Genomic DNA, 26,707 nt, shown 5'->3' with positions numbered 1-26,707 from the left:
TGGTTTCCTAAATTAGTTTCCCAAACATGACATTTGGAAATGTCTTACCAGACAGATTTAAAATCTAGCTCCAGGCATGTGGCCATCCATATAACTTTACCCCCAAACTCCCATCTAAATAAAAAAGGAAAATTTTTCTTTCTTATGTCCCTGTTCCTTATAGTAATTTGCTATAGTCATGTCAGGTGATTAGTACAAAAATAATATCAATTTATGTCATTTTAGCTTACAAGTATCTAAATTCTAATAGCCAGTTAAGTTAGTACATAGCCCTGACATCTATTACCAGCTACCTGAGAATGAATATCCTTTTCAAAATGTCAAGGTGATGATTTTTTTTTTTAGGTTTTTGCAAGGCAAATGGGGTTAAGTGGCTTGCCCAAGGCCACACAGCTAGGTAATTATTAAGTGTCTGAGATGGGATTTGAACCGAGGTACTCCTGACTCCAGGGCTGGTGCTTTATCCACTGCGCCACCTAGCCATCCCATCAAGGTGATGATTTAAGCAAATTTGAGAAAGATTTTGTGACATAAGGATATGATTCTCTATTATATTTATCCCTAGTTCTGTTTTAAAGAAAGGAATGTTAGTCAATAAAGAATATCCATAGAAGAATTAAAAAATTTTTAAAAATCCATTTTCTTGGCATTTTTAGATTCTTTTAAAACATGGGCAAAATGTTAAAACTATTTTATTTATAAACCACCTACTAGATATGCACTGTTCTAAAATGGTTATCAAATGTGTTTGTTACAAACTCAAGTGGATTAAGAATTTTTTTGACTTTTGTAAGTGGAATCCTTTTTATTATGGTAACCATTTTATTATAACCTCTAAATGGGGGCAATAAATTAATAATATCAAGTATAAAACTGGTTTGGCTTTCAAATTTTCTATTTTTAACTATGTTCTCTGTGTGACAAATGGCAAATCCAATTGTAATTTCCATGATCTAAGAGGGTCCAAAATTACAAGTTTTGACCTGATAAAATTTGTGTTGAGATATTTCTTTTTCCAGAAAGGAAGATATCTACAAGCAACCTAAATTTTATGTGGAAAAGCCTGGTTGTTGACAGAATCTGGAGATATAGAAGTACATCAGATGTCTCCAAAAGAAAAAGAAATGGCCCAGAATTTTGTTATTTTTTACTTGCACTTATTTGTACAAGTAAGTTAATCGAAAGGGATCGCCTCCTTTTGATCTATGTAACTTGCTCCTTTGATTCTATATGTGTCATCCATCTTTTTGTCCTCTCATAGACCATTATGTTATTTGTCCATTCTTCTAGCACTTAAGTCTCCAAGAGATGCTATTTCTCTCTGCAATATGCCCCTAATTTTTTTCTCTTCCTCTTTAGTTGACCTAATGATGTCATCTTTGATCAAAATGGGGAAAATGAGAAAGTTTAATAAGCATTTCAAACTTTTATTACTGGCAAAAAGTCTGACTTCTTTCTGTTGTAAGAAATGGAACGTTATCTCCCCCTATGTTAATTATAAACTCAGGAAGACAAATAATTACAAAAGTCAGAAAACTTGTCCTGGCCTCCTTGGAGGCCATCCTTTGTTTATGGATAAATTCTTCCTCTCTCTGTCTCTCTCTGATCAGTGGGGTCTCCACCTATAGGTTTACAGTAAATCTTAGAGAACAAAATTTCATGTTTAAGTTATATTTTCTGTAATTTTATTTTACCTACTATAAACAGGACCTAGTGCATACAAGACATTGTTGAACATGTAAATTCTCATATCTCTTGCATCCATCCCTTCTCTCTGCTCACACTGCCACCTCCCTAATTGAGATGCTCATTCCCTATCACCTGGACTGCTATTAATTTGTATAATTCTTCTTCTTCTTTTAAAATTTATTATTATTTTTAAAATAATTATTTTATACAACATATACTGTTATAGTATTCTAGTTATATAATAATAAATTATAACTGTTTTTATAAATAAAATATATAAATAAATACAATTAGTATTAATAATACTTAATCAACTAAAAACCCTGATCCTTCACCATGGTGGCTTCTAATGTGGAAGAAATGAGGAAAGATGATATGGTGTCCTGAGAACCCTTGCTAATATTGACTTGAGAGCTTTAATCTAGAATGGGTCTACCTGGACTTGGTATCAAGGTGTAGAACCTGAGGGGGCTGGTTACAACTGTACTCATGAGGTGGATAGAAGTAATTGAACTTGTTAGTAAGAAAAAATCATTAAAAGAAATTACCAGAGAGTCTATTCCTCTTCTCTCCACTTTTGGCAGAACTTAGGAGAAACTTTTTCCCTTGGCTTAGCCCATCCTCCACCCCGTAGCCTTCCCAGCAGTGGCCTCTTGCTATCTAGGGATCTTTTTTCCTTTTCCACTAGACAATGCTTCTAAGATCATCTCTTCCCTCAGCTGAATTTATCACAGATTGTTGCTCATTGACCTAGGGTCCTTTTGAGAGGCTTCAGCCATGGGATCAAATCAATAGTAGTAAATAGTCCTGGCTCAATTAAAATAATGACTGCCAGAAGATGTGTGGAAGCAGACTTTGCTCCCTATTCCTTCTGGGGTCTTTCTGTTTGATGGGGAAGGGAGAAGAAGCCAACCTTTACAAGGATGATGGCCTTGAGCGATCATATCAGTTTACTATCTTTATGGTGGACTGCTGTCTTAAGATGGTAGACAGAGTTGTCAGAGACCTTTGAGACCATCTCTTCCAGTTGCTTCATTTTACAGATGAGGAAACTGAGGTCCTCTTACTGAGGTACCTCTTTGGACTTTAGGTTCAGTGGTTTGGGGACTCTTCCAATGTTCTAGGTCAACACTTTCTTTAATATGTCAAGATCTAGTGAAATATTAGCTCCTTGAAGGTGAGAACTTTAGTTCTTATATCCCTTGAATTTAACACAGAGCTTGGAACTGTCAAAGGAAATGCTAATATTTTGCTCTGAATTTTTAGGCTCAAATCTGTCAGAAACAATTTTGTTATTCTTCTATTTATTACTGTTAATCTAAGCATTAGGTTAATAAGATAACTAATTATCTAATCAATTAATTAATAAGATAATTAATATGTATGCATTTTTAGCAGAAAGAGAGAGGCAGAGTCCCTTGTGACCTCTCTCATGATTCTTTGCCCCAAGAGGATTTCAGGTAGTATTTAGAACAATCTAGAAGAGGAAAATCACAATATATAACAAGACAGTTTGAGTTAGAATCCCAGAAGAATTGAATAACTATCACTATCCCATTGCCTCCTGGGTCACTCTCCTCCCTTTGATGGATGTCTCAATCCTTTCTGATGGTGGTGGTGGTGGTGGTGGTGGTGGAAGGGGGTAGTGTTGGGTCCTGAGTTGGTCACTTCAGGGGTGGGGAAAGCAATGACCAAAGTTCCAGTTCCCATAAGAAGACCTTCCCTTTCCAAGGGCTTTTCCAAGGACTCTGGAAAGGATTTAGAAGGAAAATATATCTCAACATTTTTAGTTTTTCTAAGAAGGATGTTTTAAAATATACTTTTGAATGCAGATTGCTCTGTGACTCCACTATATCTTACCTGTACTGACCAAACCTAAATAAAGATTTTTAATAATGTGAAAAAAAATATACTTTTGGCAGTAAGGTAGTACCATAGTCCATAGACAACCATTCTCAAGACTCATCTTCCTGAGTTCAATTCTCACCTTAGACACTATCTGATTGTGTGATCCTGGGCAACTCACTTTATTCTGTTTGCCTCAGTTTCCTTATTTATAAAATAAACTGGAGAAGGAAATGGCAAACCTCCCTAGTAGCTGTGCAACTCTGGGCAAATCTCTTAACCCTGTTAGCCTCAGTTTCCTCATCTGTAAAATGAGCTGGAGAAGGAAATGGCAAACCACTCCAGTTTATCTGCCAAGAAAAACTCAAATGGGGTCACAAAGAGTTGGATACACTGAATAGCAACACATTTAATAAGGAAAGGTATGATATGTAGAGGAGACTCAAATGAGTCAACATGGAAAGATAATTTTACCCTTACAGAGCTGTAAAATGCTAGCTCTTCTCCTTAAATCCTATCACAGAACACCAAACTACAGAACAGAGTTGAGGCATTGCCTTGAATTGCAGAACAGAAAGCAATGAGGAAGATATCCTGGGAATTTGGGGAAAATATCTCCCCTGATATAGAAACCTTAGAGGCCAAAGAAACTGAGTTAAGAGATTTTATCAACAAGAGACCCCCAGGCTGAATCTTATTCCACCCCTTACTGGCCACAACTGAGGAACCAGGTCCATTCTATCTTAAAGAAAGCCTCCACTAACTCAGTGATAACTTACTGGAGAGAAATGCATTGTCCTTCATAAAGTTCATATCTGATATGAACAACTCCTATGACCCTCAAACTCTATGTAACTGATTTCTTTCCTATCAGGGAATGCCACCAATTGACTATGTACTTATCTAAGGGAAATGAAAAAACTCTAAAAACTCAATCTTTGCCTTAAAAAATTGAGTCTGCTACCAATCTGAGTCATTTTTTCTTACTGCACTGATAAAATCTAATTTTTCAGTTTGACTATCCATTCATTGGCTCCTAGTCTCAGAGAGCTCATGGTGGGAAAGATTCTCTTTGACCTGCCATGGAGCCCAGGCTGGGAAACTCCTACAGCACACTGAGTGGAGATAAGATACAGGGTTCAAATATACTTGCATCTCTTCATCTGGAGAATCTTCTTGCTATTATTTATTCCATCCAACAGGTCTTATGAAGAACAGCAACTGCCTACTCATCTCAAGTTTATATGCACACTGCAACTGGATAATTGTAAAGGTCAGAAAGTCCATCAATTCCCTATTCCTGACCAAATAGCTGATATGATTCTAGGAGGACTTACTAGACTCCTTTGGGGGTTGGAGTCCCCCACATCCCAATAGGCTACTCAGTCCAATATACATCCTTCCCAGAGTCCCTGGGTCAGGTTTAGACTCCCTGAATGAAACCAGAGGAATGGAAGATATACTGCTAGGAGACATTGCCTTGTATTTCCGACCTGAGAACTTCCAAGCATAACTCTAAGGTTGGAGGTTAGGAAGAATTCTTGGTTCTTTGTCTGATCGACCGAGATGACCTCATATTTATCTGGATCACCAAGAAATTCTGGACTTTAGAACATTGCTCTGTCCCACTGGAGTATCTGAACCCTATTAGAAAATAGAAGATAGTCAATAAATGCTGGTTAAATGCCTACTATGTGCACTGTTAAGTACTGGCCATACAAAGAAAGAGAAAAGACCATCCCTCCTCTCTAGGAGCCCACAGTCTATATGAATATCGAGTGAAAAAATTACCAGGAGCTCTCCCACACCCACCTGGTGATGATTCAACAGGCTCTCATCATAAGGCAACAGCTTCTTTACTTCTACTAACTAAGTCTTTATATGGGTTCTAAACTGAACTTGCAGGGCTAGTGTTATCACTGAGGTATCTGATAAAATATTGCTTGCCTCCTCTAGGTAGTAAGGGTTCTCAGGTGCTTATTAAGTTCTGTCATGTTATATCAAATTAGATAGTCTTAGAGCAATAAAAGTACTGGCAACTATTATTTAAAAAAGTCATTTTAAATTCCCTAGCATAGTTAAATAAATTTATTACCCTGGCAATGACATCACGATGAAGAAAGTATGACCCTCAATGGCAACAATCTACACAATAATCATTACAAGTGTTGTGTAACCAGTAAGCAAACTAAACAAACACTTTCTTAAAGATTATGTGTTTGGCTACTGAGATAGGAAGCAGCAAGAAAGAGACATAACAATAAATGTCGTTGGTTGTTCCAACCTTTAGTTACCTAATGTATAATTACCAATGCATATCATATTCCCAATTAAACCTTCCACAGTTCTTTCCAGAAAGATCTCTTTCTCTTCAGGGATTAATGTTTAATCTTTTGTCCTGTTCCACCACCTGATACAGTGCTTTGGCAGCACTTCCTCTTCTCTGGACAGGACAGAAGTTCCTAGCTCAGTCACTGGATCATTTTGCCTCTAACTAACAAGTTCCAAAGATTTTTTGGTGGGGCAGCATCCATGAACTCAGTCTTGAAGAGACTGGCTTCCAACCGCTGCTCAGCTGGTTAGGAGAGTGAATAATCTGACTATGAAAGTCTTTCAGCTATTTACTTGAAACTACTTTAAAATCTCTCTTAGTAATGGGATAAACTGCAGTTCATCCTAAAAATATATATCCTTTTTAATCAGAACACATTCAGCTGTAATGCATTTAATCATTTGAATGATGATGATGATGATGACGACGACGATGATATTTGTCCTTCAATCATGAAGAAGACCATGACATCGGGGAAGTGATGCCATGACAAATATATGAATTAGATTTGAATGAGGGGGGCTGTGCTAAGTCACCAGTCTCCTGACTCCAGGGCTGGTGCTCTTTCCACCTAGTAGCTCTGAGGTTAGCTCTCTCTTGGTCAGTATCACATTCAGTTTTGGTTGAATTTGAACTCAGGTCTTGCTGATCTCAAATTTAGCATTCCATCTACTAGATCACCTCATTGCTTTTTGACTTGAACTGTTTCCCCAATGTTATGTGTCTGACAGAAACCAGTACAATAGCATTGTTGGGCTGACAGAGAAAAATTTCAGCCATTTTTCCCCAGCAAAGCCAGGGACCAGTAACACCAATTTCCCTCTCCCCCCCTTTATTAAAGAATAATGATGTTAACGAGCTAGCTAGTCAACTAAGTGCTAAATATTGAGAATAAAAGATGAAGCAAAAGGTAATCTCTACCTCCAAACTTAATGAGAAAGGTAAGAAATACCAAAAACAAACCTTGCAGAAGAGCAGTCTTCTAGAATGACTAATAGAAGCTGGGGGTGGTGGTGGTGGACATCCAATGAAATCATAATTCTTCTTCCTGATATGCAAAAAAGGTCACAGAGCTTGGCTAAGGAACCCACCTGGATCTCTGGTTTTTGAAGTGACCCATCGGTCCAAGATGCCCTTAGATTGTACTTTTTGATAAATCCTTCCTTGAAAATTTTGGGCAGTCTGCCAAACAAAGGGGACAATGTTTGTCTGAATTTTCATTTAATGTTTGATTTTTCCAGAGAACAGCGAACATTCACTCCTGGAGAGGTCTTCATTGTTCTCCAATACTGGAATATCATTTTACCTCAAAAGAGAAGGATTCTTGGAACATTAGCAGGGGCTACACTCTGCCTGGTCACATCTATCTGGGGAACACCATCCCAAAGATTTGGTCACTTGAACAGACTAAGGCAGGGTGGTCTGGATTCCTGAGGTTCATGGCACATCCAACTTCTCCAAGTCTGCTATCTTATTTACCTGTCCCAAATTCACTGTTGTTTTAACTAACCAGAGTATATTTATTTGAATACTTAAGATAGTCATTTTTCTGAACATTATGTCTTCCAGACAAAAGTCTGAAATAATAGCTCAAGTGCACAGCTCAATCACAACATACAGACTTTAAGATTTATCCTCCTGGTTTGGACAAAGACCAAGGACTATTACCTTTAATTTAGAAAAAACCTGATATCTTATTGTCTGATCTTGCTATCTCTTATACTTTATGTTTCTTCCTTAAGGGTGTGATTTCTCTCTCATCACATTCAATTCGGATCAACGTATACCATGGAAACAATTCTGTGGGGGGTGGGGGGAGGGAAGTAAGATTGGGGGGAAAATTGTAAAACTCAAAATAAAATCTTTGAAAAAAAAATCTGTCCTCCTATTACAAATGAGTCCCACTGTGTCATTCCAAAATTAAAATCACTTGTAATCTATTTTATTTTCCAAAATCTCTGCAAAAAAGTCTGATGAAAACCCTAACATAAAACAATTTCATGGCATGAACACACAACCTTTTATCAGTCTAAATATGGTGGAATAGATCTCTGAGTCAGTCCTATGAAAAACCCATTCTATTCATCTACCAGTTTTGGCATTCTGTAGCAATTAGTATTAAAGGCCAAAACTAGTAGCTCCAGAAACCAGAAGAGAGTACTTTTGTCCTTTTGTTCTCACAGCTACAAAGACTTTTTGAAACACAGATCAATTATGCTGTGAATAATCATAATGTAATACAATATGTTATTTTGTATATTGTATATAATTATTATTTCCCCAATTATTTAATTAAACCTATATAAATCCAAATTTAATATCATTCAATGTTAAAGGCTGCCACCTGATTCCACCTACATTTCTATAGCCACAATAATTGTTGGTGTTCAGTCATGCCCAATTCTTTGTGTTGGGGTTTCTTGGCAAAGATACTGCAGTGGTTTGTTATTTCCTTCTCCAGATCATTTTATAGAAGAGGAGACTGAGGTAAACAAAGTTAAGTGATTTGCCTAGGGTCACGTAGCCAGGGAGTATTTGAAACCAGCTACTAGTTATCCTTAAAATTAAACTTGGGAAATTATTAGCATTCCCCAAGCTCTAACTCCCTAAGGAAGAAACAAATATTTGCTACATTCCTCTTAACTCATTGTTTGAAAAAAAAAAATTCTTTTTTTTTGAAAAAAATTTTATGAATGTTCTGTTATACTTTCTGAAATCTTGGCTTTTTTAATGCCCTTTTTCCCCTTCTTTTAAGTTGGTCCTTAATGGAGAGCTAAGAACTGACAAAAATAGCAACTCCCCCCCCAAAAAAAACCCTGGGTCCCCATTTAAGTGAAAAAAAAATCACAAGTTCCATTTTCATGCTGATGGGGAGTCAGAAACTGAGAATTTTCCTTTGAGGACTAGATGAGGCAGCAGCATTGTGGGTAGGGTGGCATTTTAATCTGAATAGTATACATCCCTCATCATCTTTTAATGGAACTTCCAGTTTACAAGGTCCATGTAAATTATCTTTCATTTTCCAGTAAGAAACCAAATTAACCCAAATTTATCTTAATTACATTTTGTATTGACTCAGTAGTTCTCTTTCTTTCTAACACTGTTAATTCCTTAACCTCGGATTTCTCTGATTGAAAACTCATTTTTCAAAATGGAAAATGTCAATAAAAATTTATTTAAAAAAATAAAGAAAGCTCACATTTCAAATCGTTTCCAGATGTAGTTTCCTCTACTGAATCTCTTGTAAATCAGCCCTAACAGAGCTGAAACTTTCAGGTTAATAGTCAGTGCCTCATTTTTCTGTGTAAGACATTTCCAGCTTGGTTTCTAACTTAAGAATGCACATTATAGTCCAATTTGTTTTAGGTGACTGTTGCTAAGTTAGCTGGGTGATTTAAATCTGCTAGGTCATTCCCAGAAACCTACTGTGGTCTGGTAGCCAAACGCTTAAAAGGACATTTTTCTCATTTCTTAATTCCTTCCCTCTTTATATAAACAAGACTTTTTTTCTTTACCAAGGGGAGAAAAGAATTAGGATAGATAATACTTGCAAGCACAACTGTTATTACAAGCACAAAATAAGGTTTAGCTTCGAAACTTCAAACTATAAATCCACGTCTTTTTTCTTTCTCGGCTGTCGGCATTGTGGGAACCATTTCTTTTTCTTCCTGAGGCAAATCTTTTAAACTGGCTTCAGCTTTATTTAAGAACTGATCACCTTTTCACTGAACAGATAGAATACGGACTCACAGAAAAGATAAGAAATATTTCCATTGAGAGGAACATTCATTTATACAACCAAAACTCCATAGAATACACTTTTTTTTTTTGGTCAAGGCAATGGGGTTAAGTGACTTACCCAAGGTCAAACAGCTAGGTAATTATTGTCTAAGGTCACATTTGAACTCAGGTCCTCCTGACTCCAGGGCTAGTACTCTATCCACTGTGCCACCTAGCTCCCCCGAGAATACACTCTTAACTTAGATTAAACACGGATCCTTTTTTTAAAATGGTATTTTATTTTAATTTTTCCAAATATGTGCAAAGATATTTTTTGACATTCATCTTTTTGTAAGTTTTTGAGTTCCATGTTTTCCTACCTCTCTTACTTCTCCCCCCCCCCATGATAGTGAGTAATCAGATATGGGTTATACAAAATGTGGATGCTTTGAGAAAAGTTTTGCCAAGGCATTTTGGCCAAGAATTGGCATGTTTCATTTCTCTAGTGAATAAGAATGAAAAATTGACTTTTTCAGGGACAGAGAAATTTTATATACTCTGTTCTCCAGTTTAAGGTTCCCCACTTCTCTGAAGATGAACACTTAGTATGCACCTTGCCCGCATAGAAAAGGAATTGCTTGTTTCTGCCAGATCACCAGAAGTCAGAGTTCAGCTCTACCCTTATAACAGTCAATCTAGTCTTTTTTTTTCCAGATACAAAGTCATTGTTACCCATTGATTGAGGGTCTGCCTCATCTCAAAGTCAATTAGTCTCAGACTGGAGGGTTTATTGACCAATTTTGGTCAAACACTCCAAAATGCCCAAGAGTATCTCCTGAGCAAGAGATTAATTACTTCTAGGGGATCCCCCCCATGTTTTCTTATCACACATGCCTTTATTGTGGAGGACTTTTTGAATCTTAAGATTAATTCTACTCATTAGACCTTTGTATCTTTAGAACACCCAACAAGCGAGAACAGAAACTGAAGACTATAAAGCAGATATCACTTTTGGCCAGTTGAGGATCCCTGACTAGAAAACCATGGGGTTGTGGAATTCCCAGAGAATCTGGGAGCAATTGAATTTCTCTGTTCATGGCAGGGACCATCTAAACCCTGGGATATGCTTGCTCAAAATTGCTGTCCAGTGTTAAGAAGAGGAAAGGAGAGTGTTCAAGTGGCCAGGCTCACAAGTGGTTTGGTGGGGCTAAGATTGGCTTAATCCCAGATTGGACAGGTGATTGAAAGTTTCTAACAAACAGAATGAACTCAGGCATCATTGAAAGCTTTCCAAAAATAATACACAAAAGAGTCACCATCACAGACATGAACAGGCACAAGCTAACACCTCTACCTTAATCTGAAGACTCTGCCTTTCTTTGAAAGGGTTAGATTCTATGAATCTGTTCAGAAGTCCGCTACTCTGGGGCAGTTCTGATTTAAAATTCTTTCTATGAGATTTTTTTTTTTTTTAGGTTTTTGCAAGGCAAATGGGGTTAAGTGGCTTGTCCAAGGCCACACAGCTAGGTAATTATTAAGTGTCTGAGACCAGATTTGAAACCCAGGTACTCCTGACTCCAAGGCCAGTGCTTTATCCCCTGCGCCACTTAGCTGCCCTTTCTATGAGTTTTTAAAAGATTTCTTTATCTCTCTTGAATTGGTCATGAAAGTCTTTCAAAGAGAAATAGATGTGGTCCAATTTGTCTTTCTATTTGGCTTTGGATTCCAACCTTGTTGTGTTGGATTGATGTGAAGCCATGATATCTTTCTTGGGTCCTCTCTAAGCCAACAGAGAGCAGACCTCCTGTCTACCCACTGGTAAAAGGTTTCATAAATGACTGCTGCCCATTTTCCCCTCACTCCCCTCCTGATATATTTCCTTACAACTCCCCCTCTTTGCCACTCAATTTCTATCAAATCTGCTTTTGATGTGCCTTTATATCAATCGATCATTTAAGAACTTGGGGCTTGAAGCAGATAGTTGTCTAAGTCTGATGCCCAAGATAAATTCAACTGGGCAGAGGTAGGGGAGAAAGAGAGATTTTGGGAAGAAAACGTGGACCGAGAGACACAAGCCCTAGTGTGAAGAGACAGAGATATCAGGAGGGGTGGGGAGAAAGTTGGGTCAGAGAGAAGCTCCTTTGGGGGTGTGGATGTAGGTTGGGGGAAGTAGGCCATGGGATTGCTTCTTATCTTCATGAATAATTCTTGCTAAATAGATCACAGATCATAGATCTAGAACTAGTATTGACCTCAGAGACCAAATTATCCAACTCGCCTCATTTTACAGATCAAGGAACTGAGGCCCAAGAAGGTTAAAGTTACATAAATAGAAAGCATCAGATGTGGTATCTGTATCCAGATTCCCTGACTTCTATACTGATACTCTTCCTACTGAATCAAATAATAAAGGTCATTTGTCCCAGAATCCATCCAGATGTTAGGCAGTAGGAAGTTTTATCTTTGTGTGGGGGCACCCTTCCCACCCTATCCTCTCCCCTCACCTAAGATGACCCAAAAGTCACCCAGATTACTTGCCTTATGAGGTAGGAATCACCAATTCTACTTCACCCAGTGAGATAGACAACCATGAGATTTTACCATTTATATTCTGTTGACCCCAGGTACTGTCATCTCACCTACTGATATAACCTAAGACCCTTCCTTTTCACTTTCCCTATTAGCTGGATTTCTTTTATGTAATCTCTTTCAATTAGCTATCCCTGAGAATTAGGACTGTTATTTTTTCCCCTGCTAGTATCATAATACGTTTTCATTCATGCCATCATTCATTTCTATTGTTGGAAGTATGGTCAGTAGTCTTTAAATTTCAGTTATTGTTAATCATTTCAGTTGTGTCCAATTTTTGTGACCCTATTTGGGGTTTTCTTGGTAGAGATATTGCAGTAATTTGCTATTTCCTTCTCTAGCTCATTTGACAGATGAGGAAACTGAGGCAGACAGGGTGAAGTGACTTGCCCAAGGTCACCTAGCTAAGAAGTGTCTGAGGTGGCAGGGAGAAGGGAGAGGAGTGAGCACAACCATTCCTCTCCTCTTCCCCTGTGCCTACATAGCTAGCACTGGCCCTATCTCTGCCACTTCTCACTCCCACTCTGCCCACTTGAACTGTTTTCACTGGATTTTATAGCCCTGTATATATATATGTAAACTTTGTACAAAGAGCAGCCCCCGCCACGACTGCCTGCATGTCTACAGTCTCTGATTTTAACCTCTCATGACCCAAATCCATGGAGTTTTAGAGATAAAAGCTTATAATGCCAAAAAAAAAAGTACCTGAGGCCAGATTTGAACTAAGGAAGATAAGTCTCTCTGACTCCTAGTCTGCACTCTATTCATTGCACAATTCAGTTGCCCTTAAATTTTTTATTTAAACTCTTCTTTCTCAGGGCTGGGGATGATTCTGACCCATCCTTCTGTACTCAGTCATCTTCTCCCCTGCCTCCCCCAATCTTTTAACTTTCTTTTCTTTTCTTCCTCCTCTCTGTGTCTCTGGTTCTGTCTTTCTCTAACATATATACATACTCAGAGAAAAATGGGAGGAAAAGTCCTGGATGGGGCTTTATACATTCTCCCCCTAGGCCTCTCTCAGCTTACAGGTTCCAGCACACCTGGGCACTAGCTGATTTAGAAACCACAAGGTTTATTGTCCTGGTTTTCAATTCACTCTTTCACCTCTGGTTTTCTTCCTAAATTTAGGCTGAGCAACTACTGGAAGGAAAACCACTCTGACCATCTGGGTGGGGGGAGGTGCAGGGTTGGCTTTTTCAGGTTGGAGGGCAGCTCTTCACCAAGGTCACCCACCCAATGAAAAACAAACTCAACAGAATCAGAAGAGCTCAGTTTTAGACTATTTTGACACTAAATGATCTTTTCTTTATAATTTTTTTTTAGGCTTTTGCAAGGCAGTGGGGTTAAGTGGCTTGCCCAAGACCACACAGCTAGGTAATTATATGATCTTTTTTAAAAAAAATTTTTTTTTGTAAGGTAATGGGGTTAAGTGACTTGCCCAAGGTCACATAGCTAAGTAAATATTAAATGTCTGAGATTGGATTTGAGCTCAGGTCCTCCTGACCTACTATATGATCTTGACTGAAAAAGTGACACAAACTCTTTGGGCATCAGACTCATCCTTTACTAGAGATAACATCTCTTGTACTGAGTTCATAAAGATGCCCTGAGGATAAAGTAAGATAACAGACAATGGAGTGCATTGGAAAGATCTTGGAATCAGGAGACCTGGGATCAAGTCTGATCCCTGATGCTGTCTTGAGCCTCAGTTTCCTCCCTTGTAGAAATGCCTTTGTTACAAGCTACATAGGTCTACCAGCTAATTGTTAATGGGATGCCTACTGGTGGGGGCTTAGGAGCAATAGTATTAGAATACAATCCCATGGAATTCCTTTATTTAATGACAACTTTTTAAAAAAATTGAAGCTAGTAAACTTTCATCTGAATTTAAATGCCACAGTTCTCTGGATATGGATGGTATTCTCTATCACATGTCTTTTTTAATATTGCCTTTGTTTATTATACTGCAGCAATGTTGGTTAGTGTGCACAATATTGTTCTGGTTCTGCTTCAGCATCAATTCATGCACGTCTCTCCAGGCTTTTCTGAACTCCCAAACCCTTATGATTTCTCATAGAACATTAGTGATCCATCACATTCATATACCACAATTTGTTCAATTATTCTCCAGTTGATGGGCATCCCTTCAATTTTCACCTTTGCCACTATAAATATCCTTGTACATGTGGGGTTTTTACCCTTTTTTCCACAGAGTTTTTCTTGAGGGACAGCTAACACCTCCAGGGGAGGGCTTGCTGAGTCCTTTTCAGGACTGCTCATCCACCTTTGGTGTTCACCTGTCATCCAACTCTCACCTATGGCTCCAAGAAGCTGTAGCAAGTGCAGAAGCCACATCCTGAGAAAACTGAACCTGTTGGTGAGTTGGGCATGTGAAGACTCCCCCCCAGCAGAATGGACATGTGAGAATAATCTGTTCCAAGGGCCATGAAGGTGGTTGAAGTAGGTCCTGGGGAAATACCAAAGTCATCTGCTGCCTCCTGGCTCATCATCAGTCATCTTGACTTTTGTCCTGCCACTGGCCCTTGATGACTTGGGAAGAGAGTGAGTGGCTGATGACTTTGTGCAACTCTATCTCATTGAAATCCAGTTTAAGTGCAAATCAAGGTATTACCCCATAGTGTCGTCGGTTCTCTTTGAAAATGAAGGACCAACAAGAACAACTATTTGTTAATGTGAAGCATACGGACAGGGGCTCAGAAGCAAGAGATATAACCCCCCAGAATGACTCCTTCAAGCTAAAAATCCAGCCTTTGACAAGTGGGAAGTTTTTTTTTAACTTTTATAGTTAATTAAATTATTTAATTTCCAATTACACACAAAGGAAGTTTTCAACATTCATCCTTTTACAAGTTTTTGAATTCCACATTTGGAAGTCTTGAGTACTCCTTAATTCTAGTGCCTTCTTTCTTTTAAAAAAATTTTTTTTTAGTTTTTTTTTTTGCAAGGCTTAAGGGTTAAGTGGCTTGCCCAAGGCCACACAGCTAGGTAATGATTAAGTGTCTGAGGTCGGATTTGAACTCAGGTCCTGCTGACTCCAGTGCTCTATCCACTGTGCCACCTAGCCACCCCTAGTGCCTTCTTTCTTATGAATATTTCCTATTTGTCCAGTGTATAGTTTGCTTTTTTTACATATTTGTATGCATGCTGTCTTCTTCATTCAATGGTGAGCCTCTCAGGGTAGAGAATTGACCTAGAATACCTCTGAGATCCACCTCCAGCTCAAGATCTAAGATTTTATGGCTTAAATGGCTTTGGAAAGCTATTGGCGGTATCTTTCTTTAGAATGAAAACTTTGCCAGTCTAGGACCACATACATCTATGTAAATATGGGTAAATCAATAAACCTTACTAAATGAAGTCACAAGGAGCATGTGCACTTTCTTCTCTCTCATCTGTTGTACAAATAAGTGGTTTATTTATGGCCTTAGGAAAGTGTGATTGAGCATAAACAACAGTTAGTCAATGAATATTAGTTTCTGAAGAACCTGTGATGTGCTAGAGCTAACAAGCTGTTCTAAACTGTGACTGCCCCACCTAAATTTTTTTGGGGGGGCAGGTTGGGAGAGGAAGGGTAGAACTTAAGTTGTCTAGGACATTTTATTTTTTTTAATTTTTTTTTCTTGTACATAAGATTTTATTATTTTGAATTTCACAATTTTTCCCCCCAATCCTACTTCCCTCCCCCTACCCCCTACAGTCTTTACATTGTTTTACATTGTTTCCATGGTGTACACTGATCCAAATGGAATGTGATGAGAGAGAGATCATATCCTTAAGGAAGAAACATAAAGTATAAGAGATAACAAGATCAGACAATAAGATACCAATTTTTTCCCCTAAATTAAAGGTAATAGTCCTTGGTCTTTGTTCAAACTCCACAGTGTCTGAGACATTTTAAACAAAATATAAAATTCAATCAACTTGTGTCTAGGGTAGGGCAATTATTTATTTTGAGATGTGCTTCTGATCACAGTCCACAAGGCTTTTAAAAAGGAAAACATTTTCAAGTCTACCCAGTTCTCATAAAGTTGCCTTTTGTGCTTTGTGAAGGGTGGAGAGTTGATGATCATTTCTTTTTTTAAATTTTTATTTAATTAAAGCAATGGGGTTAAGTGACATGCCCAAGATCACACAGCTAGGCAATTATTAAGTGTCTGAGGTTTGATTTGAGCTCAAGGTCCTCCTGACTACAGGGCTGGTCCTCTATTCACTGTGCCACCTAACTGCCCCATGATCACTTTTTTTTTCAGGTTTTCGCAAGGCAAATGGGGTTAAGTGGTTTGCCCAAGGCCACACAGCTAGGTAATTATTAAATGTCTGAGGCTAGATTTGAACTCAGGTCCTCCTGACTCCAGGGCTGGTGCTCTATCCACTGCATCACCTAACAGCCCCATGATCACTCCTTTAGAGCTGGAAAAAGACTTTAATGTTTTGATCCACTCCCATCCTACATACTCCTTACAGATCTGGAATTTTCATTTTGGAATCTCTTTCAAAAAGTGCTTCATGGGTTCTTTCAATTTCTATTATCCATTTGAATCTCAGATATCAGGGCAGGTTTTCTTGATAATTTCTTGAAAAATGATGTCTTTGATCATGACTTTCAGGTAGTTCAATAAATCTTAAATTACATCTCCTTGATCTTTTTTTTCTCCCATATCAGTTGTTTTTCCTTTGAGATATCTCACATTATCTTTTTTTCATTCTTTAACTTTAGCTAATGATGTCTCATTAGCTTCCACTTGCTCAGTTCTAATCTTTAAATAATTTAACTTTTTACATTAGATCAATTCTGCTTTGTAAGGTGCTATTTTCTTTTGTATGTTTTTGTCTTTTATCGAACTGTTAATTTTCCTTTCATAATTTTCTTATATCATTCTTATTTCTTCCAAATTTTTTCCCTATTACTCTTTTCCCTTTCTTTAATTTGGTCTTGTGTCTAATTTTTGAGATTTTGGTTGGGGCTGTTTTCACATTGTTGTTGTCTTTTATGGCTTTGATGATTTATACTTTACAAGATGTTCCCTTCATTCCTATTTTTCTTGTATTATTTTTGCTGCCAATCTAGATACCGAATTCCTACAAATGAATTTTGTTATTTTTCTTAGCACTATAAAGTAAGCCATTGGTTGTTTGTCCGGTATAGAATCAAAATGTTAAATCAGCTGAGGGAGTATCTTTAGTAGAATGCAGGTGGGGAAAGTACAAGATTTGGAGCCAGGGGGTCTGGAGCAAATTTTGGCTCTGCCAATCACTTCCTGTGTGGATTTGGGTCAGGACCATGGACCTTTCCCCACATATATAATTGAGGGGAATGGATTAGTTAGTCTCTAAAATCTATTACATGAATACATCCCAACCATGAACAATGAATACCTCTCCATCTTTCAGTTTTTTTCCTTGATGCCTCAGGAGAATCACACTACACTGAACCTTCTTCCTCAACCCAACAAAACATATGGAGCAGAGGAGGCAGAACACTTTTTTCTTCCTTTTACACAAGGCTAGCACAAAGAGAAGCAGACTCAAAGTAAGATCTCCTAGGTTGGATTTTCAGCCCAGCCTTTTGTAAGCCACATGACTATGGACACTTAAGATGTTTGGTCTTCAAGACTTGGGTCAGCTACCTCAGATAACCCTTCCATAATGCAGCATTGGTTTATTAGGCACCTATTCTATGTAAGATGGTGTGAGGGTTAAATGTGGTTAAAAAAGTGCTCTGCAAACTGTAATGTAATCAATCAACAAATATTTATTAAGCACCTCTACACAGATCTTTCAAGCCTTTTTCAAAATTCAGACTCAAAGAATGAGGATGCCGAGCCCCTCACATTCAGTCTTTTAAAAATCACAAAGTCAACCCAAAATTTATCATGTGGTGAAACTAGGGTGAGTGGACAGAGAGGACTCTGTAATGTTCCCAAGCCCTCTTCATCCCAGGGGATAGACAGGAATAAAATGCCCTGTCCTTGGGGATAGGGTATAAGCAGCATTAAGAGCTAAGTCACATTTTATTGGCTTATTTGAAATACTCAAGGCATTGTTTGAATCTCCCAATTTTAGGGTGGGGTGAGAAGAGAAGGTTAGTATAAGGTCAAACATTACTCTCACATGGGACTTGGGGAAAGCCTCCCTAGGAGAGCTGCCCCCCACTAAATCCCACTCCAGAAAATAAGACCTAGATCAAAGGTTTCTCAAAGTAGGTTGCCCACAGGTCATAGGAAACTCTAACCAACCCATCTTAAGAGAGAGATCATTAGGAGCTGTGGCTAGGAACAGATATGGGCAGCCACATGTTGGAATCCAAACTGGGGTTGTCCCCTGGCAAGGACAAATGTCTTGGCAGGCCAGTGGAGAAGCAAGGGGCTAACACCTGCCAATGGCTGAGGAGTGAGACTGTCCCTCCCCAAGTCAAGGCCAGAGGCTGCCCCAAAGGAAGTGGCTGAGACCAGTGAATCCCTTCATGGAAGCTAGGCTCATTTCAATCTTCCTTCCAAGACTACCTACCCTGTGCCCAGCCTCAGTAACTCAGTCGCTCACACGTCAAGGAGGAGATAGTCCATTTTTCTCCCTTTGGGTCTAAGCCATATTTTCCTTTGGGATTTGGGGAAAGCAAATTTAGCACCTGCTTTCAAAGGGGTTTGATGGATAGGGATGTAGGAGAGATGAGGGCTTTGTTTATAGCACATCCATACTTCCCTCCCAGTCTAGACTTTAGAGGTTGCCAGGGTCTAGTGGGGACATTTAAATAACACATGTTAACAGTAGCCTCTAGGCAAAGGAGAAGAGAGCATCCCTCTGGTGTGGGGATCCCATAATAACCAACCACTCCATCCTCTCCTAGGAGACCTCTCCTCCAAGGTCTAAAAACACTGCAGAGACAGATACAAGAAAACAAGGCAGACACTCATGTGGCAGTCTTTGGCTAGTCCTTACAAAGGAACTAATGCCCCTTTTTAGGCAGTAGGAAATTCTGGAAAGATCTGGGCTTGGATCCCAGTTCTGACACTTTCTGGTTATGGCTTGCAAGCCTCAGTTTCTTCATCTGTAAAATGGAAATAATAATAATATGCCCCCAACTGCACAAGGCAGTTGTGAGGAAAGAAGTCTGTAAACCATAAAACACTATAGAAATGGGTATATGATACAGGAGCTACTGGCCTCAGGAAGTGACAGACCAGCTTCCATATTCATTCACTGTGGTACCCACTCTCCAGTTCCCCACAGACCAGATTTGAACACCATATCTTCTCCTTGCCACCATTTGGAATGTTCTTTCCTGCCCTCCACCTCCCCTATCCCCTCCCAGTCCCACTGCAAGATTCTCTGATCAGGCTGGGGGGGTTCAGACTCCCATTTCACCTTTCACGCCTTCTTTGGGGACCAGTTCCTCCTGGGCCTTCTTCATCTCCAGCCCCTTCACCCACGTGTAGGCCGAGGAGCCACCCAGCACCATCATGTTGCTCATCCACCAGAGCAAGCTTTTGGTCTGTTCAAAATAGAGAACGGCCAGGACCGTCTGGGCACAGGCTTTGGCTGTGCCCGATACATTGTGGGTCAGGGGGCTGGTGAACTTGATCTGCAAGCCTGTCACATAACCAATGGCAAAGCCAAAGACCCCCCCAAGGGTCATCATGCCCCAGAAGTGGGCACTGTCTAGTTTGTTGAAGGTGGCCAGGGTCCGCAGCTCCCCAAATAGCAGCAGCAGGGGGAGGAACAGGACACAGGCATTGACATTGTTATAGAAGGTCAGCCGCCAAATGCTGCCGTCTACTGCCGGTAGCACCTTCTTGGTATAGATGGCATTGAGGGAGACACAGAGGCTGGCCAGAACCCCAAACAGGGTGCCTACCCATGACAGGGTTCCTTCTTCTCCCTCCTGGTCCACGCCGAGCCAGAAGCCACCTGCAACCAGAATAGATGGAAGGAGGATGGGAAGTGAGAAGTACATTAGACCATGGAGGGAGAAAGTCATAGGAACATCTCCCCCTGAAGGAGTAGAGAGGGAAGCGTGTGGAAGCCCAGAGTCCAAATCCTGCTGCACCTGTGTACTAGCTGCATGACCGTATCTGCCTCAATTTCCTCATCTGTAAAATGGGGTTCATAAGACAACTACCTCCCAGGGTTGATGTGAGGATCAAAGGAAAAATCTAGTCTTTGCAAACCTTAAAAACAATATATATATGCTCATCATTATTACTGGAAAGAACACCCCAGGAGACCCAGATTCCAGGCTTTGCCCCTCAATATACCTATGACCTTACCCTCTTTGGACCTCAGTTTCTCTCCTCATTTTACATATGAGCAAACAAAAAGGGGGACCTGCTCAAGGCCATGAAAGCATTTGTACCAGGCAACGGAGATGCAAAAATACATGTGAAATAAATCCCTGTACTTGAGGAGCATATTTAACAGAGGAGACAACACAAAGTTAACTAAGCCAACCCTGATGCTACAGGGCCTTTTCTCATTTAGAATTATTTTCAGGATGATTTATTACTAATGTTAACAAAAAGCATCATAGCCAGCATTTAAGATTTTTAAAGTGGTTGACAAATATCTCATTTATAACGACCTTGAAGGACTGATGATATTCCCATTTTATGGATGAAGAGTGAAGGAAGATTAAGTGAAGTAAGAATTCAGGTGCAGGATTTGAATCTGGGTCCTTTGACTTAGTGCCCTGGATGATTATTGGAATCTTACCAATATCTGAAGGGGATGATGAGCATCACCAGTTACTGTCTGAATTCTGTTACTAAATTTAAGTTTTGGTTATTTGGCCCAACCTGTCCCTGCTTTCCTATTTAGTTTTGCCTGGAGATCTCCTGCAATAGGGGAGCCATTGCCTCTGAGGGATAACCCAATTCCCCTATGAGATAGTTCAATATTAGAAAGATTTCCTTGATCCAGCCAAAATCTACCTCTCCAACAGCTGCCTAATTCTCAAGCCAAGGTCAAAGAGTCTTACTCTCTTGTCCAAGACATCCCTTCAAATACCTGGAAACCCTTTAGAAAAGAGGTCTGTGGATAGAGTTCAGGGATCCATCAATTTAGATGGGAGTAAAGAAACACCACACCTTTATTTTCACTAACCTCTGACCGAGAGTGAGCATTTCCTTCCAAAAAGAATAGAGGCAACAAAGATGTTGCTAAAGAGGGAGAGAACTGGAGATCATTTAGTCCCTCCAAAACCTAGATTCATTCTTTTTTTTTTTTTAAATATTTTTTAAAGGCCTCATCTTTCTTGGTATCTGGGCTTGGAGGATATCCCTTCTCTAATGATCTCATTTTTCAAAAGGATTTTCCAGGGTGGATCTCTATATCATCATCATTTCTAGAAGTTTAAATTGTCAGCATAATTTAGGCCACACAAAGCAATGGGGTTAAGTGACTTGCCCAAGGCTACATAGCTAGGTGATTATTAAGTGTTTGAGGCCGAATTTGAACTCAGGTCCTCCAGACCCCAGGGCCGGTGCTCTATCCACTGTGCCACCTCTCCTAGATTCATTCTTTAAAGTGCAACTCATATCCCACCTATCAAGTTTGGGAGGGGCCTTAGAACATAGACTGTTAGAACTGGAAGGAATTTTGGATATTAAAAGTTCAAAAGATTCCTAGGACCCCTAATGCTAGTTTTTGGAGGGACCTTAGAAGTTAGGAAGTCAGAGCTGAGAGGGACCTTAGAACAGAGAGGTCACAGCTGGGAGGGACCTTAGAACAGACAGGTCACAGCTGGGAGGGACCTTAAAACAGAGAGGTCACAGCTGGGAGGGACCTTAGAACAGAGAGGTCACAGCTGGGAGGATCTAAGAACAAGTGAAGTCTGAGGCATTGTGTGACTGACTATGATTCACATAGCTCATGGCAACATTACTTTTTTGAATGCCAAGTCCCATGGAAGACACTGTGCCTGGACACAGGCCGATAAAATCACAGAGCTAGGCGGAATCTCAGTGGTCTCATTTTACAGATGACACACTCAAGATCGCCCAGGCTGGCATCTGGAGCCAGGGCCTACTACTCTGAACCTGACCCTCCTTCTACTGGACCTCAAAAACTTGAGTTTCATTTTCTATTTTCCCAGACCAACTGCTGCCTGGCTCTGCCTTCTTCATCCTATACAAATAGAGATGATTTTGAGAAATTGCCCAAACCCAGCCAGTAGAGGGGAAAAGTGGAATTACCCTGTCCCTGAGTGTTTACATTCTACTGGAGGTCTCCTGGCCAGCTAGCCTCCTAAACAAATGTGCCTTTATTTTTGTCTGGTGTTGTCTGTGGAGGCCTCATCTTTCTTGGTGTCTGGGCTTGGAGGAAATCCTTTCTCTAATGATCTCATTTTTCTTTCTTCTTCTTCTTCTTCTTCTTCTTTTTTTTTAGGTTTTTGTAAGACAAATGGGGTTAAGTGGCTTGCCCAAGGCCACCCAACTAGGTAATTATTAAGTGTCTGAGACCAGGTTTGAACCCAGATACTCCTGACTCCAGGGCCGGTGCTTTGTCCACTGTGCCACCTAGCTGCCCCATGATCTCATTTTTCAAAAGGATTTTCCAGGGTGGATCTCTATGTTATTATCATTTCTAGAAGTTTAAATTGTCAGCATAATTTAGGTCACACCAATACATCTGCCTCCAAGGAAGCAGCATCTCACAGGAGTTAGAGCACTGGGCGGGGGGAGTCAGGAAGGATTTGAATTAAAACCCACTTCAGATGATGACTGTCTGGGCAACCATAGGCAAGACTCTCAGCCTCAGTTTCTTCAACTGTAAAATGAGATAATAATAGAAGCTAAAATAAAAACCCAGCCCAGGCTGGTTGTGAGGCTCAAATGGGATATCATACTATTTCTTCTTGTGACTTTATTTTGACCCCTATTAAATTCCATTTTAAACTTTGGATGCTGCCACCAGAAGTGTTAGACTGCTTCAGGACTATCTGAAAATATTATTGTGTCTTCATGTATGTCACTGAGAAGACAAAAGTGTCAATTGAGTACAGGGTCAACCAAGGTCAGATCCCAGAGGCACTCCTCTATGGAAGTCCTTCCCTGGTTGACAATAGATATTCATTGTCGCTCTTTGCTTCTGGTCTGACCTAACCCTACTGTATCATGCATCAGCTCTACAGGGAACATAGGGTGAGTTTTGTTTGAATTCTGGGTGACACGCAAGTACATTCTGTCAGTGGCACTCCCCTAATCTGGTAGAGTAACCTTGTCAAAAAAGATGAGGTTGGTCTGGTACCACCTGTTTTGGATGAAGTCAGTCTGGCCTCCAGTGACCAGAGTGGAGTCAGAAAGGCTGGGATCGAATCCCAACCTGGACATTCTGGCAGTGTGGTCCCAGCCAAGTAATAGCCTTTTTAAAAAAATTTTTTTCAAGGCAATGGGATTAAGTGGTTTGTCTAAGGCCACACAACTAGGTCATTATTAAGTGTCTGAGGCCAGATTTGAATTTAGGTACTCCTGACTCCAGGGCGGGTGCTCTATCTGCTGCACCACCTAGCCTCCCCAAGTAATAACCTTTTAAATGGACAATCTGACTCTTAGAGATGGAAGCCCTTCAGTGCTCTCCAGGGATGGAAAACTCATTCCTCACAGTGATGGAGGATTACCAAAGACAACTAAAGAAGCTGCTATTTACTAATCGACATTAATGAACTAATGAGGCCTCCTGAGGCAGCTGCTATGTTAGAAAGTTCTTAGCTACACCAAGCCTAACTGACACTTTGCTACTTAAGCAAAAGTTTCCTCTAGATCCGGACAGAAAGTGAATAATTTCTGCCTTCCAGGTTAGTTCTTGTCTGGACCTGTCGTTTCCTAAACCTCATCTCCAGATGCAAGACTTCCACACTCCTGGTTTCTTTAACTGATCTTCAGATGGTCCCCAGGCTGCTCAACATGGAAGATGCCCTCTGGTTCATTATCGATTTAATTAAATATGGCTCCCAGAAGTGAGCAAGATGCTCCAGGTGTGATCTGACCAGGACAGAGTACATGGGGACCGTCACCTCTCAAGTCCCAGGCACTACTTTTTTCTTACTATAACTTATGCTCGCCCCCATTCGCTCCTCGAGAGCAGAGGCCACTCACCAATGATGATGCCACAGGTAAGCAGGGCATAGAAGGAGGTGGTCTGCTTGAGCAGCAGGTAGGAGAGCAGGACGTTGAAGACGGTGGTGAGGGAGCGGCCCACGTTGTAGAAGGCCACCCCAACGTACTTGAGGCAGAGGTTGTTGAAGGTGATCATGCTAATGAATACCACGGAGAGGGGCAGGATGCTCCGGGAGACCTTCATGTCCATCCGAACGGAGGGGAAGTCCACGGTGCCCGGCCAACAGGCGGCCAGCAGGCTGAGGCCCTTGCAGAGCAGGACGGTCACCAGGCACTGGTAGAAGGTGACAAAGAGGGGGGCATCCAGGCGCAGGGAGGGGCTGTCCAGCAGGTATTTGTTCAGGAAGACCATGGAGATGGAGATGAACCAGTAAAGGGTCACCACCAGGGCGATCTGCAGTGCCCTCAGCAAAAACGGCTTCTCCTGGCCCGGCTCCCCCTCCTCCCGGGCCTCGAAGGCCCCGGAAAGCGCCATTCTCAGGATCCTGGAGCGCTTCAGAGGGGTCCTGTTCATGGTAGAGAAATGGGGAGGTGGGGGATTGTGGAGGGTGAGTCCGGCCGGATGGGGAGCCGGCGGGGGCGGAAGCTAGAAGCGCGGGGTCTGGATGGCCGGGGGACGGATATTATGGGCCAAGAACCCACAAGAATAGGGTCCTGGGACAGGAGACACGAGGAGGACCCCGATGGAGACTAGAGCCAGGGAGGATCCAGGATCCCCACTGGGAAGGCCTCCCCCAGACCTCGGACGCGGACTGGTGCCAAGAGCCGGAACCCGGGGAGCGCGGGAACTTGGGCTGCTACAGTTTCATCTCGGATGTCAGTTTCACCCGGAATGTTGTTACAGTTTCACCCGGAATGTTACAGTTTCACCCGGAATGTTGCTACAGTTTCACCCGGAATGTTACAGTTTCACCCGGAATGTCAGGGGCGGAACGTGGAAGGGAACGTGCCCGGCGGCGAGCGCCCAAGGGACGGGCCGGACCCCGCGGCCCCGGGCGCGGTGCAGCCTCGGGGGCCGGAGCCGCGATCGCGGAGGGGGAAGGGCCGGGGCGCCGCAGCTCCGCGTGGGGGCGGGCGGCCCGCAGGGGTCCTCGTTTCCGGCCCGGGGGGGGCGTCCGGTGGGGGAGGGGCGTCCGGCAGGGCGCGGGCACCCGCAGTCCGGGCCTCCCTCGTGCCCGCGCGGCCCCGCGCCGGACACACTTCCTGCTCGCCCCTCCCCCGCGCCTTAAAGGGCCCGCACGCTCGCGCTTCTTAAAGAGCCCCGCCGCTCCGCTCTCCCCAGGAGGACGGCAGAGCCCGGCGCTGCTTTCCCGGCCGGCCCTTCTTCCCTTTCCTCCACCCCGAGTTGTGCATTTTTTTGGGGGGGCTACCGAGGGGTTCGGACCCTCCACCCAGGGGTGCTCGCCCCCCCCGTCCCCATCTTCTTTTCCTCTCTTCGTCCTTCCAGCGCGCCCTGAGTTTACGCCGCACCTCAGCCCTTCCTCTCCTCCAGCCGGGCCCCCCGACCCCCGAGGCTCTCACCTGCAGCTTGGGGTGCCAGTCTGGAGTGCCCGGAGCAGAGCTCTACCTGGCGGGCCCCGCCCTGGGGCCGTGCCAAGCTGGCCCCACCCTCCGGCCCCGGGGTCCAGCCGGCGCGCCGAGGAGGAAGGAGCTCCCCAACACCGCCCGGCCCCCCTCGCCCTGGCCATTGAGGCCAGCCCCCCCTTCCCATCGTTCCAGGGCGAGGGGGCCAGGGTCTCCCCCTCCTCCCCCCTCCCAGATCTGGTCCAGGGCCTGAGTGGGGCAGGCTCCACCCTCCCCGCCCCCCCATCCGGCCCAGGGTCTGGGGGCCAGGCTCCCCTCCCTGCCCCCCCCTCCCCCGGATTCAGCCCAGGGCCAGGGTGGACTCCGCAGTGCCCTTCAGCCAGGACAGGCCCTCTAGGGAGCCTAGAGAGAGCAGAGGCCCCTGGGGTGTGTCCTGCCCTCCCACAGGAAGGGACCCAGGCCTTGGCCAACTGCATAAAACTGAAAGAATCTAGAGGCTTTAAGGCCAAGGAAGATCCCGTCTCATAACTGTGGAAGCCCTAAGACAATCAGGGTCTTTCCTGGGGGAGCGGTTGGATTGGAACCCACGACTCTGTCCTTGACTCCTTTGAAGACAGCCATTGTCGCTTTTCTTAGTCTATTAGCTCTTGCTTGAGGAAGCAGACCTTCCTAGGGATCCTTACCTCCAAGCTCAACAGCCCTTTGACTTCAGAATACCTTTAGAACAGAATGCATCCTGACTTTTAGAGGGGAACCAGCTGCCCATTTCAAAATATCTCCTCTCCTCCTTGGAATCCTTATTTTGAAGTCACAAATAATTCCCACAAAGGAGGAGGGGGATTACTGCCCTAGAACAGGGGTTCTTAACCTGGGGTCT

The 26,707-nt window shown here is 42.1% G+C and overlaps 1 protein-coding gene and 1 long non-coding RNA gene across 3 annotated transcripts in view; both read right to left on the bottom strand.

Annotated features, from left to right (window-relative positions):
- The window catches only part of LOC141516556 (uncharacterized), a 37,737-nt gene extending 28,568 nt beyond the window's left edge, over positions 1 to 9,169 (bottom strand). The window contains exons 1-2 of the long non-coding RNA XR_012476740.1: positions 9,066 to 9,169; positions 6,830 to 6,914 (exon numbers count right to left, since the gene is read on the bottom strand). This is a non-coding gene — a long non-coding RNA (uncharacterized LOC141516556). The remainder of the gene's footprint in view (positions 1 to 6,829; positions 6,915 to 9,065) is intronic.
- Positions 9,170 to 17,930: 8,761 nt separating this feature from the next.
- Positions 17,931 to 25,882, bottom strand: SLC35C1 (solute carrier family 35 member C1). Of its 2 annotated transcripts, XM_074230526.1 has the most exons (3): positions 25,828 to 25,882; positions 24,286 to 24,812; positions 17,931 to 20,101 (listed from the first exon to the last, which is right to left on the bottom strand). In XM_074230526.1, the coding sequence occupies exons 2-3, from the start codon at positions 24,779 to 24,781 to the stop codon at positions 19,542 to 19,544; spliced, it is 1,056 nt and encodes a 351-aa protein (XP_074086627.1). In that variant the 5' UTR covers positions 24,782 to 24,812; positions 25,828 to 25,882; the 3' UTR covers positions 17,931 to 19,541. The 2 variants fall into 2 exon arrangements, with proteins under 2 accessions (XP_074086627.1, XP_074086625.1); XM_074230524.1 differs by lacking the exon at positions 25,828 to 25,882 and having other exon boundaries at positions 24,286 to 25,278.
- Positions 25,883 to 26,707: the final 825 nt, after the last annotated feature.

The sequence above is a fragment of the Macrotis lagotis genome, chromosome 3 (genome assembly GCF_037893015.1).
Source record: "Macrotis lagotis isolate mMagLag1 chromosome 3, bilby.v1.9.chrom.fasta, whole genome shotgun sequence".
NCBI lineage: Eukaryota > Metazoa > Chordata > Mammalia > Peramelemorphia > Peramelidae > Macrotis > Macrotis lagotis.
The sequence above is the reverse complement of the archived record's forward strand: the minus strand, read 5'-3'. Positions and strand labels throughout refer to the sequence as shown.